The 18,818-nt window shown below is 42.8% G+C and overlaps 1 protein-coding gene across 1 annotated transcript; it reads right to left on the minus strand.

Moving 5' to 3' along the window:
* Window positions 1-384: 384 nt before the first annotated feature.
* On the minus strand, window positions 385-10,587 carry LOC123130402 (probable coatomer subunit beta'). Its single transcript, XM_044550306.1, has 9 exons — window positions 10,429-10,587; window positions 8,814-8,945; window positions 8,585-8,712; window positions 8,151-8,219; window positions 7,679-7,864; window positions 7,226-7,282; window positions 3,993-4,026; window positions 3,269-3,706; window positions 385-2,119 (listed from the first exon to the last, which is right to left on the minus strand). Exons 1-8 carry the CDS (start codon window positions 10,585-10,587, stop codon window positions 3,458-3,460), a joined length of 1,014 nt encoding a protein of 337 aa, XP_044406241.1. The 3' UTR covers window positions 385-2,119; window positions 3,269-3,457.
* Between the last annotated feature and the right edge of the window lie 8,231 nt (window positions 10,588-18,818).

Consider the following 18,818-nt stretch of genomic DNA (forward strand, 5'->3'; position numbering starts at 1 on the left):
AGAAATGTGGGTGTCTAGGCAGTTCGCTTCATTGAATGCGGTCCACCCCAGACCACTTATTTCTTTCTTCATTCTTTCTTTTCTCTCTTTCTTCATCCTAACCAATCATATGCACTAGATAGGAAGTGCGGCCTGCCGCACCCACCTGGTTTCATTTTAGCTAACCCGGCAGAAAAATTAAAGACAGTATGACGATGCAAAGGAAAACATATACTTCGCAAAATCTGAACTTGATTGAATCATATTCAGCCAGGTAAATCAGAATATATGTTACACATGATACAAAGGTACAAAGTGGATACAACAATTTATATATGCATATGAAGCCATGACATGTACGCACAGCGACTCGACATCATCGATACAACAGTTCATACACCCAAATACATGCTGGAATATGTTCTCTGTACACCCAGTAAAAGGATAGCACATATAACTTGGTCCACTAATTTTGATTTGTTCTCATTCACTATGCCAGGCGAAAGAGAGTACTCAGCGTACATAAAGTTCCTGTCGCTTTTGACCTAATCAGATACCTGCAAAGAAACACACCTCAGGGCGCAGCTGGTAGCAGGAGGCATCCATTTCCCATGGTCGTACACACTTTCACCAATTTTCCACCCAGGATCCTGTCTTCCTCCTAGGGATACTTCTTCCCGTCTTTGACAAATCTGCACCACAATCAAAGATCTTGTGTTTTATGGCAGCTCACGTTACGACAACTATTAAACATTCAATACAACTTAGTCTTATATGCTAACCACAATATTTGCTTGTCCATGGACAGTACAACAGAATAAAATAGGAGGTACAAATTCAGAACAATGTATGTTGGGTGACAGGGCATAATAATAACAAATCCATTGAGAACAAAGGACCAACTCAAGCTAGCATCTGTTGATATGCCCCTACAGCCGAGCCATCATTTCTTTGCACGGTCATGACCAAAATGATAAGGTCATGCATAGCCAATCCTCAAATGCATGTAAGAGGAATGTATAGCATATGGGTTAACTAACTAACGAATATGAGGATCACACGAAACGCACCAAAAGTATGATTACTTTAAGAGATACCCAGTCTAGAGCCTAGGCTTCATGTTCGGAGGGCAAAGCTTCTTTTCCCGTCAGTGTCTCATCTTGTCCATTTTAAGAGAAAAGCAATGAAATAAGCAGACACGACAAAGATAGACACTGTTATAAACTTATGGGGCAAGCGAAAGTACATACCTTGAAATACAATCGATCTCATCTGCTAAGGTAGAAGAATATCCACCCAGCGTTGTACTCTTCTAGAAGAACAAAGCATAAAAGGCACATTAAATCAGCATTCAAATAATGGTCTTTTCTCAAATGAGATATGCAAAAGACCTCAACATTATTAACCCATGGTGGACTCCACATGGCCCCGTTTTAACTAACCCCGGCAATAGACAATATATCTGTATTACTCAATATATCTCATAATGGAAATGTCGAGAGGCGGCAGAGAGATGAAATAATATAACACTTTTTCATAGCTTGCATAATTCCAAGAGCACGTATAGCCTTCTCAAAGAAGAAAACAAAATGGGTAAGAAAACATCCAGCCAATAAGTAGATACAGATGTATAGTAAAAGGAAAAACATTCAGCATCTCAATAGAGGAAACAATAGCACAGGTGCATCAGAAAAGCCACAGTTCAAATAAATATATATGTATAAAAGCAAAATCATGCAAGACGACCCAAGAACTGTTAGCAAACCTACAACTGCAAGAAAATTCAGAAGGGTATGTTAATAATAAAGGGCATAGTTTAGGATCTAAATAGCGACATTAGTGTTGTACCCGACGATAGCTAGTTGTGTGCAAATGAAACAATATCGACAGACGCGGCATTTAACAAAAAAATGTAGGTAGAGCAATACAAAATAAACATTAATACAAATTGACAGGCACAAGCATAATTAGAAAATATCTACCAAGAGCATAACGAATGCATGCCTGTTATTGTTTCATTCACAGGTCCATCCATGACTATTTCAAGTTCTCTATGAGCAACACAAACTCACCAGGAAATGATCATCATCAGGCATCTATGGGCAAACATCACCCTTTTTGCTTTGTGCTCAACTACATTCTGAAATAGAAATATAGAAGTTTCAGCAACAAGCAGCCAAGTAAAGTGACACATCAGTAAGGCTGCTATTTATATCCCATCATAGCAAATCAATCTAAGATACAGTTCCAACTTCCAAATGCAATAGTGAGCCATGGGGAGCAGGATTTAACAACCATGACACCGCGTAGGTTATATGAGCGCACACCTTAATCTTGATTCTGAGCTCTGGTTAACCAAAAAGCAAAAGAATTAAAATCAGACATGAGAAGTTGAGAACAGAAAACCCATGTGTCTCAGATCGTGCTGGACCTCTCTGCACATGACCTGTGTTTTGATTTTCGGCCGCAAAAAGTGGATTTCGGCCGAATTTCGGCCATCTCGGCCTGAGGCGAAAAGTATATTTAGGCCGAAATTGCTCAAATTTGGCAAATATCGATCAAATTTAAGTCAAATTGCAGTCAAATTTTGGTCAAATTTCAGCCAAATTTTTGAAAATGGCCGACATTCGGCCATCTCGGCCTAGGGCGAAAAAAAGCTCAAACCGGAAATCAAAACACAGCACATGACGCACGAAATTAAATTGTTAAATTGCATAGCAGAAAAAATTTCAGAACCAAATGACACAGGCTAGGAAGGCAAATTAAAGAGGCTGCACATGATTAATAAGAGGAAGGGTTGATTCTATTTTTTCCATGGTGGAGACAGAAAGAGATCCTTTATTCCAACTGTTCATCCAAGTCTTGGAACGTTTGAGCAAACATGTATCACATCCTATCCTCTTATGAGCATGTACTGAGACATCTTGTGGGCTACTAAAAGGATCACGTATATGAAGTACCAGAGAGCTCTGTTCCTTGATAATCTCTCATTATTATCCCATTAAAACTTTGTGGGCATTAATTAGTCATATATATTAGTAGTGACAAAATAGCTATGCACCTTTATGTCCTCTGCTCCTCTACCTATAGAGTTCACGGTCACCAAACAAAAAACAATGAAATAAAGAATAATAAAGTACACCAGCAGACATTTGATCAATATGTTCAGCTAGCCTTCTACCTCAATCATCACATCAAATCTCTTTATTTGGGTCAAGAGGAGAAAAACTATCAAACAGGGATAATAAAAATGGATTCACCATGAAAGAGTAAAGAAAAGAGTTGGTACCTCCAGTTCATTATTGATCAAGATGAGGGCGGTGATGCATTGGTGAGGGAGATGGAACTGCTCCTGCTCTACCTAGTCCAAGGCCTGGCCTCTCGTGTGTGCTTGTGGGGGAAGAGGCAGACATCGAGCGCGTTGCAGAATCAGAGGCGACTCGCCTCGGCTCGAGCTCCTCCTGCCAAGCGGTTCTCCTCACCTCGAGTTGTCCTCTTCACGGAAGTGCACAAACGCGACGAAGACAGTCCTTCTCCTCCCGTCGATGGCGATGTCTCCAGGCTTTGCATATGCGCCAGCGGCAACCGCCGCTCCTCCCAGTGGTGGACATGAAATGGTGGATAAGGGGGAGGCGAGGGGGAGGGGGATCCTGCCGGTGGGTGCTAACGGAGGTGACCATAGTTGACCGGGGGCGACGACCACTCCCGTGAGGGCCGTCTCAAGATCCTATCACGTGGCAACAAATAAAGAATTTAGTAAACAACACAACACTCGCAGAGTATCAAAATAATGCTAAATTTGTAGAGTAAGGTTACTATTACTTGAAATGAATACCTGATATTCAAGAATAATTCTAGTAAAATCAACATTGATAAATCATTTAACTCTCCACTTGACATTCATATAGTTTCCACATCCATTATTTGCATCACCAGTCATACGTATGGATACTACTTCAGTGATTAAAAGCCCTTGATCTACCATTTATCCATATGAGATCATCCCAACATACGTCAATCCAAGCCTTGCAGCAGATACCTAGAAACCTGGAAGACAAAATATCATACATTGCCAACGCAAATATGATTGGTGATGCAGACAAAACCGGTAAATGAACACACGTTTTTTATTTCTCATCAAAATTACCAACTTTTAGTCTTGGACCCAAGAAAGAACATGATCCTCTGTTTCTCTCTTTCTTTCAGAACCAAAATATTGACCCTAATCCACTGCACATAATACATATTTGCTTAAGGGGACACCCGACTTTCACATTATAGTCTGCACAACAATCCTATCACTCAAATATTTGCTACAGGGCTATGACACAACTATGAAACAAATAAATAATTCTAATAGGCATGTCGTTGATGATTCTACTCCCAAATCAAACCAGATAAATAAGAGACAAAGGAGCAGCAAGGCTTGACTATAGATTTTCCAAACTCATTGTCCGGGCTCCGTTGACTAATTTTCTTGCTACAAATCCACGTCTGATGGGGGTATATCCTTGATGTAAAAGCATGAACATGTAATGCCAAATAGTAGAAGCTGGAAAATATAAATACCTGCACAGAGCTACAGCCAAAGCAGTAGCAACGACCCAACCTAGAGGAGCAGCAACTACATATAGTGTTTGTTCCAAGCAGAAGAGCGCCACTGGCCATCAATCAGCAACAAAGAACCTAGCTAAAATTAACAAACCCTAACCACATCCCTGATTGCATTGCCTAGGCTTCGTCGTCAAATATTTGAAGGACATCCGGTGGCCCACCATTCTGTAACAATAATCTCCAATTCATTAATGCTGAAACCAAATCATCCTGCAGGGAAAACAACTGTTCATGCTTTGTTTGCTTCAGACTACTCACAGCTCTCTCAAACAGCTCCGCCCTTTCCTTAGCTTCCCAAATTCGCTCTCATTGGCGCAATAAGTGCTTGTCGAGGGTTTCCTTCAATGAATCAACCTCCTCAGATAGCTGCTCCACTTTCCTGCTAGGATGTAACATAAAAGAACATTAAACACTTAGAAGATTGGCCTACATAACTCATATTGAGCTCCATTTCAAGTCGAAATTTTGAATGCAACAGGACAATTTTTTCACAAAAGGAAAATGCATACCCTACAACAATTCTCGAGAGTTGCTATAGCAGCCACAAATATCTATACACAATTTCATTTTTACAAAACAGATGAAACTTAGCATCCTCAGCCAACAGGATGAACCAAGCATGAGCGTCTATCTATCTCAGGATGACGCATGTGGTGTCCTATCTTGAGTGTATTCTATCAGTAGGCTTGCAAAGATAAGATGACTTGCATGAGAACATCAATGCCAAAATCGTCTGCAGCTCACAAAAATGACAGGTCATAGCAAAAGTAAAGTGTCCTGGTGCAAAGCTATATACATTCATGCATTTTTTTCTTATAATTATAGGCAGATTATTAACAAAAGTTCATAGAAAGGTATAGCGGGCAATAGGTAACTTCCGGTGCAGAGTATATGTCCAGGAAAGAAGAGAAAAGGAGGTGCAGCACCACAATACATAATACTAAAGAGCACTACAATATCACAATAATTTGAAGGAGCAATTGTATGCCTAATCATGATCTAAACAGATGTGACTTTGGTACATGTATTTCTTTGATCATTTTTCATCTGAATAATCACGATCTTAAAATTATGATGGTCCAATTTGATTATAATCAAATAAATCAACCAGCTACGCAAGCATGATAGTTATTAACATAGAGACACATCACGCCAGTTCTAAATTTCATGACAGGTGCTTACTGTATTTTCAAAGATTGACTGCATCTTATTAGAATCAAGAAATACATGTATACACGAGCAGCTAGTGCTCCCAGGGAACTTAATTAAGCTTATGCAGCGCCATGAATATCTAAATATACATTATACTGAATATATACGATGGATTTACTTTGGTTTTTCAGCTGTCGTGGTCAAAAGTTCTAAACCTGACTTGTATTCTACAAAAATATTTACCTGGCATGATCCATTGTGTTGTTGCAAATATAAATATATATTTTTAATCAATCATTTGTACATCTCTAACCTCTATGATCTAGCCATGATTACTATGTAATTACAAAGTTCTTAACTTTCTCTTCATTTATAATTAGAACATGACACACTACTTTATAATGCTCTAGTTATCTATGTATAGAAAGCTTATATGCGTGTAGTAAATTTATAATTGTCCACCTCAATCAGTGTTATACAGAAGCATATATGATCCAAGCAGGATAAAGCATCAACGAAAAGAGATGGAATTACCTACGTGATTATGCATAGCAATCAAGGTGCATATTTGTATGTAACTAAAAAATGGGAAATCTTGAATAGACTTGAGGGATTAGAAACCAAACTCAACTCATTCTTGCAAGGAAGTAATTAACAAATTTACTGGGCAGATCCACTTGTGGCATCACTCTTGCTAGCTAATAACCATGATAGATAGTACAGGACAATCCTTCCCAATTGTTGCAACAAACCAAGAGGAAAATAGCTCAATTAGCCAATTCGCTCACCAAAAAGAAGAAACAAGAAATAAAAATCCAAGAACTTGAATTTACATTGCAATGGGTGAATGGATAAAAAAACACAAACGTGTAGCCGCACAATACGCCTCTAAAGTACAGAAGGCGGCTCAATGGTGACCTTAATGAACCATTACAAATGCAGGCCCCATAAAAATAGAACCATCTTCTGATAATTAAATGTGTGCCTTGGCGTGCCCGTCAGGCCAGTGGATTGTTGGGACGATAAAAATGCACGTATGAAGAAACAAAAAATACTAAAGATGACAAAACAGGGAAAGACAAAACAGGGAAAGAAACAAAAAATACTGAAGATACCTTAATGAACCATTACAAATGCAGGCCCCATAACAAACCACAAGTTTTAGTTAAATTATGTGCTTGATGAAGTGCATAGAAAGAAATTATACAATCGTTCTTGTATCAAGTGGGGAGAAAAGCGCCACGATGTACAAACACCAACCTAGGGAAAAAGAGGAGTAAGGAGGAGGAGAAGAGTGGTCGACCAGAAGATCCGTTCACGAAGCCGCGACATGGAGATGATGTCCAGGCACAGATCGAGCAAGCGATCGACCGGAAGAACGTGAAACAAGAGGCAACAAACAAATCTGCAGCAAATCAAAGGTAAAATCAAATATATGCGGTAGACGGCGGCCTAGAAAGGGAGCAGAATGGATGCATACCTATATATCGGCGAAAACAGCATCAGATCCGACGTAGCAGCTAAACTAACGACAGACCTGCAAACAAACCAGATCCAAATCAAGGAAGAACAGACAAACGTACAGGAAGAAAGAACAGGCGACAAGGCAAATCAGCTTAACCTACTGAGAGAATGAAACTATATAAATCCTAGAGGAGCCTATCTCCTAAAGTTTCATGTAAAGGCAACGTGCAAAAACATCAAGGCATGTATGACGTGTTTATCCATAAGTCATAACAACCTCATGCGCACTTCTTTAAACCATCAAAATTTAATTCAAAACCAACACTCAGTTCCATATTGTGCTAATACTAATCATGAACTTATGCATTTCACTTCAGTAGAAGAGCTTTATTATACCACAGTAACTGTAAATGCCGGAAATAATAGGATATCTAAATGTAAAAATGTGGTTACACCAAAAGTAACTCACAATCCTGCACATTTAACATGGCAAAGAAGAAGAACCTCATTGCCTGCACCAACAGTCTTGATACTAACAGTTTGGATTTCATTATGTTTTGCCCATAGGATTTTTTCACTGTTGTCCATGCTAGCAACTGGAACTTCACGGCCAATTTTTATCATAATTTTCCCTAAATCATATCCAATCACAATCCTATAAAAATTAAAATATCATATATCACTACATTAACTTGAAAGGAAAGAACAATAAATAAAAACATGAACTATGCATTTTTAGTGAAGATTTTTTTTGGGAGAAACAGTTTAGCAGATACACAATGTTGTCACAATATAGGAAATTGTGTCGCAGAAAAAGAAAATGGATTGTTAGTGCGTGTGGAGCTTCAGTAGCAGATGAGAAGACATATTCGTGTATTGGCCCTTCACATTGACCATATTACCATAGAACTGAAATAGAGGAAGAGCAAAATATTCATTACCTTCTTGACCCCTTCATGTATCCTAAAGCCCAAACTCGCTCAAGACCATAATGAAGAGTGTTCTCAAGCCTGTAAGTGCATCAAGCAAAGTGTTATTCACTTGTTCTACAAGAAAAGAAATAATTAAATTCTTGGGAGAAATGGAAGAATTAAGAATAGACCACATTCTTGCTCATGATTCATGAACAAGGCACTATCTACACTGCCAATTTAAAGAAATAAACTGGCATGAGTTAGGAAATAACGAATGTATATAGTCCAGTGCAGAAGATATTACTATTATTGCAAACAAAAAACATGTAGAAGAAAAAAACTTCGGCCAGTAACTGTATTTGCGTGTAACTAAATAGATTTTAGTAAAACAAAGCTGGTTTTCGGAGAGCGCACTGTTAGTATCATCTCCAAGCAATATCATAGTATGAGAGAGAGAGTACCTGTAGGTTGTAGAGTGCCACAAGCGAACTGTGCCATCCTCTGAGCCAGTAATTATAATAGGTAGTTCTAGATGGAAACAGACAGCAGACACATTGTGTGCATATCCTTCAAGTGTTTGAACACATCTCTTGGTTTGGTAATCTCAAACCTGATCCAACAAATTGAGTAATAAGTCATATCAATCCCAATATACCCTCACAATAGCACAATTCATTGCAGATGACACACCTTTGCAGTCTGATCATCAGATCCAGTAATAAAAAATGGTCGATCACCACCGGTGAAGTAATCAACACGGTTCACGCCTTTTGAGTGGCCATCTAATGTGAAGTTAGGATCAGGAGAACCAATACTCCATATCTGAAGTTCACGTTCAATATTAGGATATTAGGCAGGGTACAGACCAAGATACAAAACATGACTCAGTTTAACCAGCATCTTTTTGAGGAACAATTACCAATGCATACGTACAAAATATTTTCTTTTCCTAAACCAGTCCATATTCATCTCCTTGTGAAACCAATTGATCATGTTCTTTATAGCATTCAACATGACGTGTAGGTACTATCATGATACGATACTTTGATTGCAGAAGGAAAATCAAAAATCCCTTTTCACCTTAGAATAAAGAACCTTCAGAATGATAAAAAGGTCATAACTAAAAAAATATGTCTAATTTAATATATATTCAAGCATGGTCATTGGTTCAATAGTTGTGTTGTATGCATACTCATCCCATCACGCAGTTTATCTTGAGGGAATAAAGTGCAGAAAGGATGATCTTTCCCCCAAAAAAAAGGTTAAAGCCAAAAACCTTGCATAAGTAGCAAAATCAAGAGCTACAAAAGAATCACTATCTCCTGTAGCCATACTCATCAATACTTTTTAGCAAAGAAATTTATTCTCTATAGGAATATCTAGTCCGTGTGAGCAAAGAATCTAGCCAGACTCATCAATACTCTATTAGCAAAGTAATCTATTTTCTATAGGAATATGTAATCCATGTGAGCAAGGACTCACGTGTTGGTAAATGCAGAAACAGTATACTGCTCTCCAGAGGCGTTTGGTAGCGGCCTAGATCATAAACAATTCATATAAACCATCTCTGAACTGCAATGGGTCACCTGAAAAGCACCAAAAATAACAAACAATTGGATTTTAGAAAACTTCTAACAAGTTCAAAAGATTAGAGAACCACAATGAAAATGTTATCGATCAGTTTTATTGTGCAATGATCTCTGAACCCAACTAAGGAAAAAATGAAAGGAACATGAGAGGGGCGTAGCGTACCCTGGTTGAGTGTTCGTGTTTCAAAAGGAGAGATGCCTTGTTGAATATAGTTTGATTTGCAAAAACCTAACTGAAAAATGTACAACTCTGTGTCTAGCAATGTATTACAACCAACATGAGCAGTCAATTACATAGTTTCTTAGAAGGCAGGAATGAGTACCCTGTTCTTCTAGTATATAGTTTAAAAAACTGTATGACCAAAGCAATGAAAACCTCAACTTCTGTATTCCTGCTACATTGCTTTCTATTCTCAGCAGCTTAACAACACTAATAGTGGAGCTGGAACGTAAGAAAAATTGAGATGACATTAAGCACTCTGTATTCGTGGCTCAACAACAGAAATCCCAAATCGACCAAACCCCGCACACATCATGGTCACGTTTCCAGCCAAATCAGCGTCGGATCATTTCGCTCGTACTGACAGTCGCTTAGCTAAAGCTGCACCGCACAAAACCAATCACCACGAGCTGAAACGATGGCACCCGCAGGTCACAGCGAACCATGACTCGCGGTCGAGTGAGGAGGAGCAGGTTAGGGGGAGGGGGCTGCTCACCGGAATGTAGTAGTCAGCGAGGTGGGGCACGTCGTCAAGGATGTGTCCGAAGTCGCCCTCGGAGATCTTGACATGTGGGGCGTCGGTGAGACCGACATGGGAGGCGTTGCGGAGGGCGCGGAGGTTGGGGTAGGTGTTGCGGGAGATCCGCACGCACATGGCGGAGAAGGGCAGCGCCACCTTGGCCTGCTGCTGCTGCTCCCCACTGCCGCCGTCGTGCTCCTCGTCCTCCCTCCGCTGCTGCTCGTCGTCATTGCTGGGGGGCTCTGTTGCAATCCCATGGGGAGGAGGTCGGAGACGCAGAGGAGGGCGGCGGCTCGGGTCGGAGAGAGGGAGAGGAGAGCAGCGACGGCGTCGCGAGAGCGGCGGCGCTGTAGGGCGCGATGGGTAGCGGCGGCTAGGGTTTTGAGGGAGGGGGCGGGGAGGAGAGGAGAGCGAGCGAGCGGGAGGGGGAGGGGAACGATCCGGTGCTCGCTGTCCACGGACTCACCTCAGCGCTATTGGGCATTTCTCCCACTAGGTGAAATGACGAAAATGCCCTCGTGGGGGCGCTGGAATTACGCGCGGTGGCACGACCGGGGCACACTGAATTTTATCTAACGGCTCACAACGATCCGGTAAATATCCGACGGCCCACGACGACCGAGCCCGAGATCCAACGGCCAAAACGCAATCAAGAAAACGATCGGACGGCCGAGAAGCTCAAATCGCTGAGGAGCCTCCGGCATCCATCCGGTTCATATCTCTTGATGTGAATGACAATTTGGGGCATGGCCGCGTTGATGGACAAAAACAAACACTTCCGAAAACTGCACAGATGTGTCAGTGGACATATAGGGGCGGGTCATATTTGTTCAGTCTGGTTGTAGATGCTCTTACCCCTTAGAATGAGAGGTTAGAAAAGAGCGAACCATAACTTCTTAATGATACACTTACTAGTCACATCAACCAAGAAAACAAGAATTTCGCCACACACAAAAAAAACAAGAAACCAAGAAGAACGATGAACATCACATGGAAAAAACAAGAACGATGAACATCATATCAACGGGAGACGAGGTAGATCGATTGGGCTATCTGTCCTCGGCCGCCAGCGGCGTGGTCGGAGGGCGATTCTTCTCCTCGTCCATCTCGTTCTCCTCCTGGCCGGCGCCGGCGGCCCGGAGATCCTTGTCGACCGCGCGCACGGCGCGGCACAGCGCGTCGTGGCGGGAGGCGGTGGGGCCGAGGCCGGCGGCGGCCGCCTGGACGAGGCCCTCGGCTCGGTCGCAGGACTCGTTGAAGGCGTCGAGGCAGCGGTGAAGGTCCGTGAGCGCCACCGTGCGCCCGGGCTCGCTGACGGCGGCCGCCGCGGCGTCGACCAGCGCGTCGTAGGCGGCCGCCATTGCGTCGACGGTGCTGTCCATGCCGCGCGGCCGGCGGTTAGTGGGTTCTGGTGGCGGGGCGCGCAAGGCTGCCGGTTAATTACTGGCGTCGATCGAGATCGAGTGGTTTGGGTTGAGTCCTCTTCGCTTTTGCATTCTCATCTCCAATAGATCTATGCAAACGTAATTAACTTTTGCATCTTCTATTCTCAAAAACCCATTTTCAACCGACGATCTAGATAAAAACATAATTATATCTTTATCTGACGGAGATGTAAATACATCTTTAAGATGTAAAACTGACGGCCGCGTGTCAACTACCCATTTGTTTTCATTTTCCTTCCGCTCACCCGTCAGTTGCCTGCTCGCCGTCGCTCGGGCCATGGCCGACCCCGCCGCCTTCTTCGCCGTAGCCGCCCACCCCGACGGGGCCTTCATCGGCGAGACCACTGCCCCTAATCCCGCCTCCGCCTCCACGCTGCTGCTGCCAAGCCTCCCTGATTTTGCTCCACCTGGCCGGTCGCCGTCGCGACTACCGCCCCCGCCTCTGGTCCCGTCGCTGCTCCGTTGTCGCCCGCCTCCAAATCGGCCGAATTAGCCGTTTCTCCGCCGTCATATGATTTGAGCTCCCCCCGCCGCCCCGCCGGCGCCGGATTCGAGCCGCACACCCGTTGTCGCTTTTCTGCCGCCGGATCGACCTTCTCGCACCGCATGCCCGTTACCCCGCCGTCTCACCGCGACCAACTCGCCGCTCGATTCACAACTGCGCCGTCGACATTCAAGCTCCCGACGCTGCATTCGACCTCCTGGGTCTCGCCGCTCGGCCGCTGGCGCACCTCCTGCCGCTGGTCGGTCTGCTGGCGCTCCTCCCGGCTCTCGACGCTCGGCCGCCCGTGCTCATGCCGATTAGTTTTACATCTCCATTTGCATCATCGATTGGAGTTACACTTTTACATCACCAATTTACACCAATTAGCATTATCTACTGGAGATGCTCTTACGAGTACCTACTACTCTTTTTCTTTGCAGAATTATAATTTGTACTAGCCCATTGCTTACAACGAGGGCAATAGATTTTGCATGCAATCTCCGTGATTTATTACAAAATAAAAATTAGGTTCATGTTCTTACAACAAGCTAAAAATTACAGTACATAGTTCATAATTCAAATGGTTCAGAGACACCGTACAAATTACTAGTACAATATAAACAATAAATTATGCAAATATAGAAAAACTGAATAATTGACCCAGCAAATAGTGCAGATTCAATGTGGCTTTGTTGGGGAAACATGGGTGGAGATTCATAACTAATCCCAACTCACTTTGTGCAAGAGTCATAAAAGGACGTTATTTTCCCGTCTGTGACTTTATGGAGGCCACCATACCGCACTCTGCTTCAGCGATATGGCGTGCTATTGTGGCCGGAAGAGAAGCTCTTGAGTTGGGTTTGATCAAAAGAATTGGTGACGGGACTACTATCTCCATTTGGAATGACAATTGGATACCGGGCACCCCCTCGCTTACTCCTAGGGTGATGCCGGGAGGAACAACGTTGGGATTTGTCAATCAGCTCATAGATACTGAAAATTGGATTTGGCGATCTCAGCTGGTTCGTGATGTTTTTATCTCATCCGATGCGGATGCAATCTTAAATATTCCTCTACGCAATGGGGGGGGGGGGAGAGGATTTTCGTGCGTGGGCTCATGAAGGCAGTGGCATCTATTCTGTTAAATCAGCTTACCATGCTCTAGTGAATCAGAAAGAGCGTGTCGCTCTAGATGAAGGGGCGGTAACAAATACCTCACAGACCGAAGAACAGATGTGGAAGTTGTTGTGGAAGCTCAAGGTATTGCCGAAGGTTCGTGTCTTTTGGTGGAGAGTGGTGAGGGGCATTCTTCCGGATGAAAGCACACTAAAACATCGGCATATACGACCCATAAGCAGATGCAACGTCTGCCTTGCGATGGATGAGGATTTGATGCACGCTTTAGTGCATTGCTCCCATGCCAAGTTGTTCTGGGAACAAGCACATGCATTATTTGGTGTGAGAAGACCAAGGCTGCACCCAGATACATGGTCTAGAGATATGATTTGTGACAGTCAGTTCACAGAGGTGGAGAGGGCGCAAATGATCTCTTTAATGCGAGCAATTTGGCATTCCAAAAACAGAATCACACATGATGGAGAGAAGCTTGATCCTCTTGCTACAGTGAGACACATCAGAGAAGACTTGGTGGTCCTTGATATTCCTTGTTCACATGCTTCGATCCTTCCTGGACATGGGTGGAGGCCGCCTGAAGGAGAGGTTGTGAAAATTAATACTGATGCGGCTATTAACATGACTCGAACAAGGCGGGAGCAGGAGGTGTGGCACGTTCAGCCTCGGCTTTGTTGGGAGCCTGGAGTAAACCCCACGATGGGGTGACGAATCCATTCATCGGTGAGGCCCTGGCGCTCCATGACGGTGTCATCTTTGCAAGCTTGCGAGGTTTCTCACATGTGATAATGGAGACAGACTGCCTAGAGGTTGTAAACCTTTGGAACACTCGCCACAATAGTCTTTCTATAGTGGCACCTTTATTTTTAGAGATAGAAGAGCTAGCTACCCATTTTACTTCTTTTGTTGTTCAACATATAAGTAGATCTGCCAATGTACCGGCCCATCTCTGTGCAAAGCATGTACCGGCCCATCTCTGTGCAAAGCATGCCTGCTTGTTGATGGTGATCGAGAGTTGGACAGATTCTAGACCTTCCTTCCTACTCACCAGCCTCTTGGCTGATGATGCTAGGAGTTCTTTTGTTGAATAAAAAGCTCTCTATTCGAATGCAAAAAAAAATAGTGCAGCTGTGACCGGGCGGCAGGTTCCGTCAGCAATTTCAAACATTTATATTGATCGAGAAATCTATCCACCAGTGGACTGGTGGTTTGCAACAAATCCGCACGACCTGCGAGCCGTCGGATATTCATCACGCGCATGCATGTCTCTCTGTGACTCCCGATTTTCAGGTGCCTAATTAACTCCGTTAATCTCTCTGATTCCCGATTTTCAGGTGCTGCGTAACTAACTCGCCTTAATCTCTCTGACTCCCGATTCTCAGGTGCATAATTAACTCGCGTTAATTTCTTTGATTCCCGATTTTCAAGTGGTGAGTAATTAACTCGCGTGAATCTTTCTCGGCAAAAAATAGTGTGCCAACAGGATTCGATCCTTGTAACTTTTACAAGGTAACCCACTAGCCAACCACCTCACCTACGTTCCTCTTTTGTAAAAATGAAAGCAAATAGGCTTTTTAACCTGTCTCCTTTTCTATGTTTGCACAAAAGTGAATGCAATATCCGATCTTTTCCGCACTTAAGTAGATTATTTTACCAACTCGTCTTGAGTTGATGATACCATGATAATTTTGGCGGGGGAGGTTGATGAAATATACCGTTGGTAATTTTTGTGTGTGTATAGCATGGTAACTTACACATCACATACCTGATAACTTATGTACTCGGTACTGATTACTTTGACGATCGGGAGGGAAGCGTTGATGAAATATCCCGGGTCATTTTTGTGTGAATATCATGATAACTCACACATCACATACCTGATATACTTATGTACCTCGATCCTGGTAACTTTGAGGGAAGTGGTGTTGATGAAATATCCCCAGTTACTCTGATGTGAACAACATGGTAACTCAGACATCAGAGACCCGATAACTTATGCACCCCGGTCCTGGTAACTTTGGCGAGAAGGGGTGCTGAAATATACCCCCAATAATTTACGCACCACAAACATAATAACTTTTCCCTCCGCCGGAGGGAGGGGTTTTGATGAAATATACTCTCGATAACTTCTGTGTAAATATGATGATAGTTTATGCATCACTATCCTGATAAATTTTATGCAAATAACATGATAACTCATACATCGTAGACATGATAAATTATGTACCCAGTCCTGGTAACTTTGTCGGTGGGGTTAGGGGTGGGGGGAGTCGCTGAAACATACCACGATAACTTCTATGCAAATAACATGATAAATGACACATCATAGACATGATAAATTATGTACCCAGTCCTGGTAACTTTGTCGGTGGGGGTAGGGGTGGGAGGAGTTGTTGAACCATACCACGATAACTCTTATGGAAATAACATGATAACTCACACATCGCAGACTTGATAACTTATGTTATGTACCTGATCCTGGTAAATATGGCGACTATGGCGAGGGGGGGGTGATGCCCCGCTAATTTCTATGTAAATAACATGGTAATAGAAACATACAAAATTGATAACTCCCATACAAACGCCACTGTAACTTTTGACCTGAAACTTTTTTGTTGAAAAACATACACCCGATAATTTCTGTGTAAATAACATGATGATGTATCATCGCAGACTTGATAACTAATATCTTATTTTAAATTACCATACTTTCCCATGCTTTTAACCTTTCTCGTACTGTAGTTACCAGCCTTATCATGGTATAGTTATCATGTTACTCAGACCATAGTTATCACGCTGGTCATTGCCAAAGTTACCAAGCCACACTTTATTTTTTTCTTCTGATATGGCAGAAATAAGAAAGGTTCAAATAACATCGTCATTCTACAATAGACAACAGCAAAAGGTGGCTTAGTTGGTTATTAGGCTCGATAGGTATTACATAGACCTGGGTTTGAATCCTCTTTCAAGCACTTTTATTTTCTTTTCATATTATCAGTGAAAAACTAGAAAAAACCACTAGCAATTTACTACGGTTTTTGAGAGAAGGAAAAAAAATCAGTGGAAGCAGGAGGAACGCCGCAGCGGGACGAGTGGGAAGATCGATCGAAGGTCGTCCGGATCTGTTGCTAACTACCAGTCGACTGGTGGTTAGCACAGTCCTATATTGATATATTGAAATAGTGGAACTGTGAATCTTTCTCAACACATTAAACAAGTCTATATCTATATCTACATCTATCTATGGCCACATCTACGCGTAAACCGGCTGATGGTAGGAGTTTTTAAACCGCCTTGCCAGCCGTTGATCTGCATTAATTTAGGCCGCTTGATCCCTGAACGATAACATCACTTCCATCGCAACAAAGCCTATATCTCTCCAGCACCGATGGGTGCATCCTTGCTCCCGTGCAATGAGCTTCAGTTGGGCAATTGGCCGATATGCACTAGCCGTAGCGCTCAGGTAGCAGCAGCGGCGTCACCTGTCATCTCATGCCAAAAACGCCGACGAGCTCACCATACACGGGCCACGGCAGCAGCAACATCATTGCTGTGACCACCCCTTGAACCACCGTCGAAGCTCCATTGAAGCACCGACAATGCTCTGGCCGGCCGGCAATGCTCCAATACAGCACCGACGATGCTTCGTTGCAGCACCCGCTAAGCTCTGGCGGCCCCGACGATGCTTCATTGCAGCTTCGGCGAAGCTCCATTGAAGCACCGACAATGCTCCGGCGGGCCGGCAATGCTCCAACACAGCACTGGCGATGCTTCGTTGCAGCACCATCGAAGCTCCGGCGGCCCCGACGATGCTTCATGCCAGCGCCGGCTACTACAATAGGGTGGGTGGTTGCATCACCGGCTGCTGCAAAACCCCGACGACATGCCTTGCTGCACAGCACCGCACCGCCGCGTCGATGTGGTGCAGCTCCTCACTATAGCCAGAGGTTACACCATGCGCTGCGAGCGGCACCTTGCGACATCGCCGCCGTCTACAGCACCGGCGACCTCTATCCCCGTGGCCCCCGTAGCACCCCGACCATGAACATCATCGCCGTTTCGCGGCAAAGAGCTCGCCGTCCCTGTGGTCGAATAGCAGGTCGTCGCAGTGCAGCGCTGCCCCTTGCAGCAGCAGCAGCTCCACCGGCCGGAGTGAGATACGGGAGGAAAGGACGGGATGCTCTTCGGGAGAGAGCAGTGCAAAGTTGCAAAGGATTTGGGGAGAGAGCAGCAGCAAGATTTTCCTGATCTAGTTCAGAGGAAGAGGACGACTCGAGAAGAAAGGGATAAGGCTGCGGGATGGATGGCCTGGCTACGAGGACGCATGTCATTCCCTCGAGGCGGTTTACGTGTGCATTAAATCAGTCGGTTGAAAGCAATCGTTTTCCTCTATCTATACCTCACCTACTATTAAATCAAGGTCTATTTCTCTTATCTTTTTTTCATTCATTCATCACTGAATTTGTTTTTTCTATCCAAGGTGGTACTAAATTTTTATGCATCTGTCTACAAGAAAAGAAAAATTGGTTGTCCAGAATTTCATATGTTGGTCGCGCACACTATATCCCAGCAAAGACATCCCACCTATTTTCTATTTGCCACACGCGGGGGGAAATGGTCGGATATTCGCACAGGACGCCCAAGAATGGGCCGGCCTGTTTCCCTTTTTTTTTCTGTGTCATGATTCCAATTTTTTTCTTTCCTGTTTTTTCCCTTTCAAGTTTATTTTTCTGTTAAATTAAAACTTTTAAAAGGAACGTTCATAAATTCAAATTTTCTTCAAAATTTTAGATAAATGTTCAGAATTCCAAAATTTTATTCCTGTTTTGATAAATGTTTGGAACTTTAAAAAAGGGTTCCCATTTTAAGAAAAAATGTTTGTGGCTACCAAAAATGTTCTATATTTTTAAAAAGAAATTTTCATTTTAGAAAATGTTTCAAATTGGAAAATTTTATTGTTTTAATGAAATGTTCACAATTCAAAATAATGTTCTAGTTAGAAAATATGTAATTTCCGTAATTGTTCTGAATGCTCAAAACATGTTCTCGTTTTCAAAAATTGTTCATGTTTTTATAAAAGGTTCATGTTTTCAAATGTTTTTGAATTTTAAAAAGTGTTCTTGTTTAAATTTTGTGTTTGTTTTCCAAAAATGTATGGAATTATCAAAAAAATGTTCACATTTTTGATAATTGTTCATGTTTCCAAGAGTATTCGGCAATTTATAATAATATTTATTATTATTTTAAAAGTTCAAATAAAATCAAAAAAATATTTCAAATCTGACGGTCATTCCAGTGCATGGGAT

Source organism: Triticum aestivum, chromosome 6A (genome assembly GCF_018294505.1).
Source record: "Triticum aestivum cultivar Chinese Spring chromosome 6A, IWGSC CS RefSeq v2.1, whole genome shotgun sequence".
NCBI lineage: Eukaryota > Viridiplantae > Streptophyta > Magnoliopsida > Poales > Poaceae > Triticum > Triticum aestivum.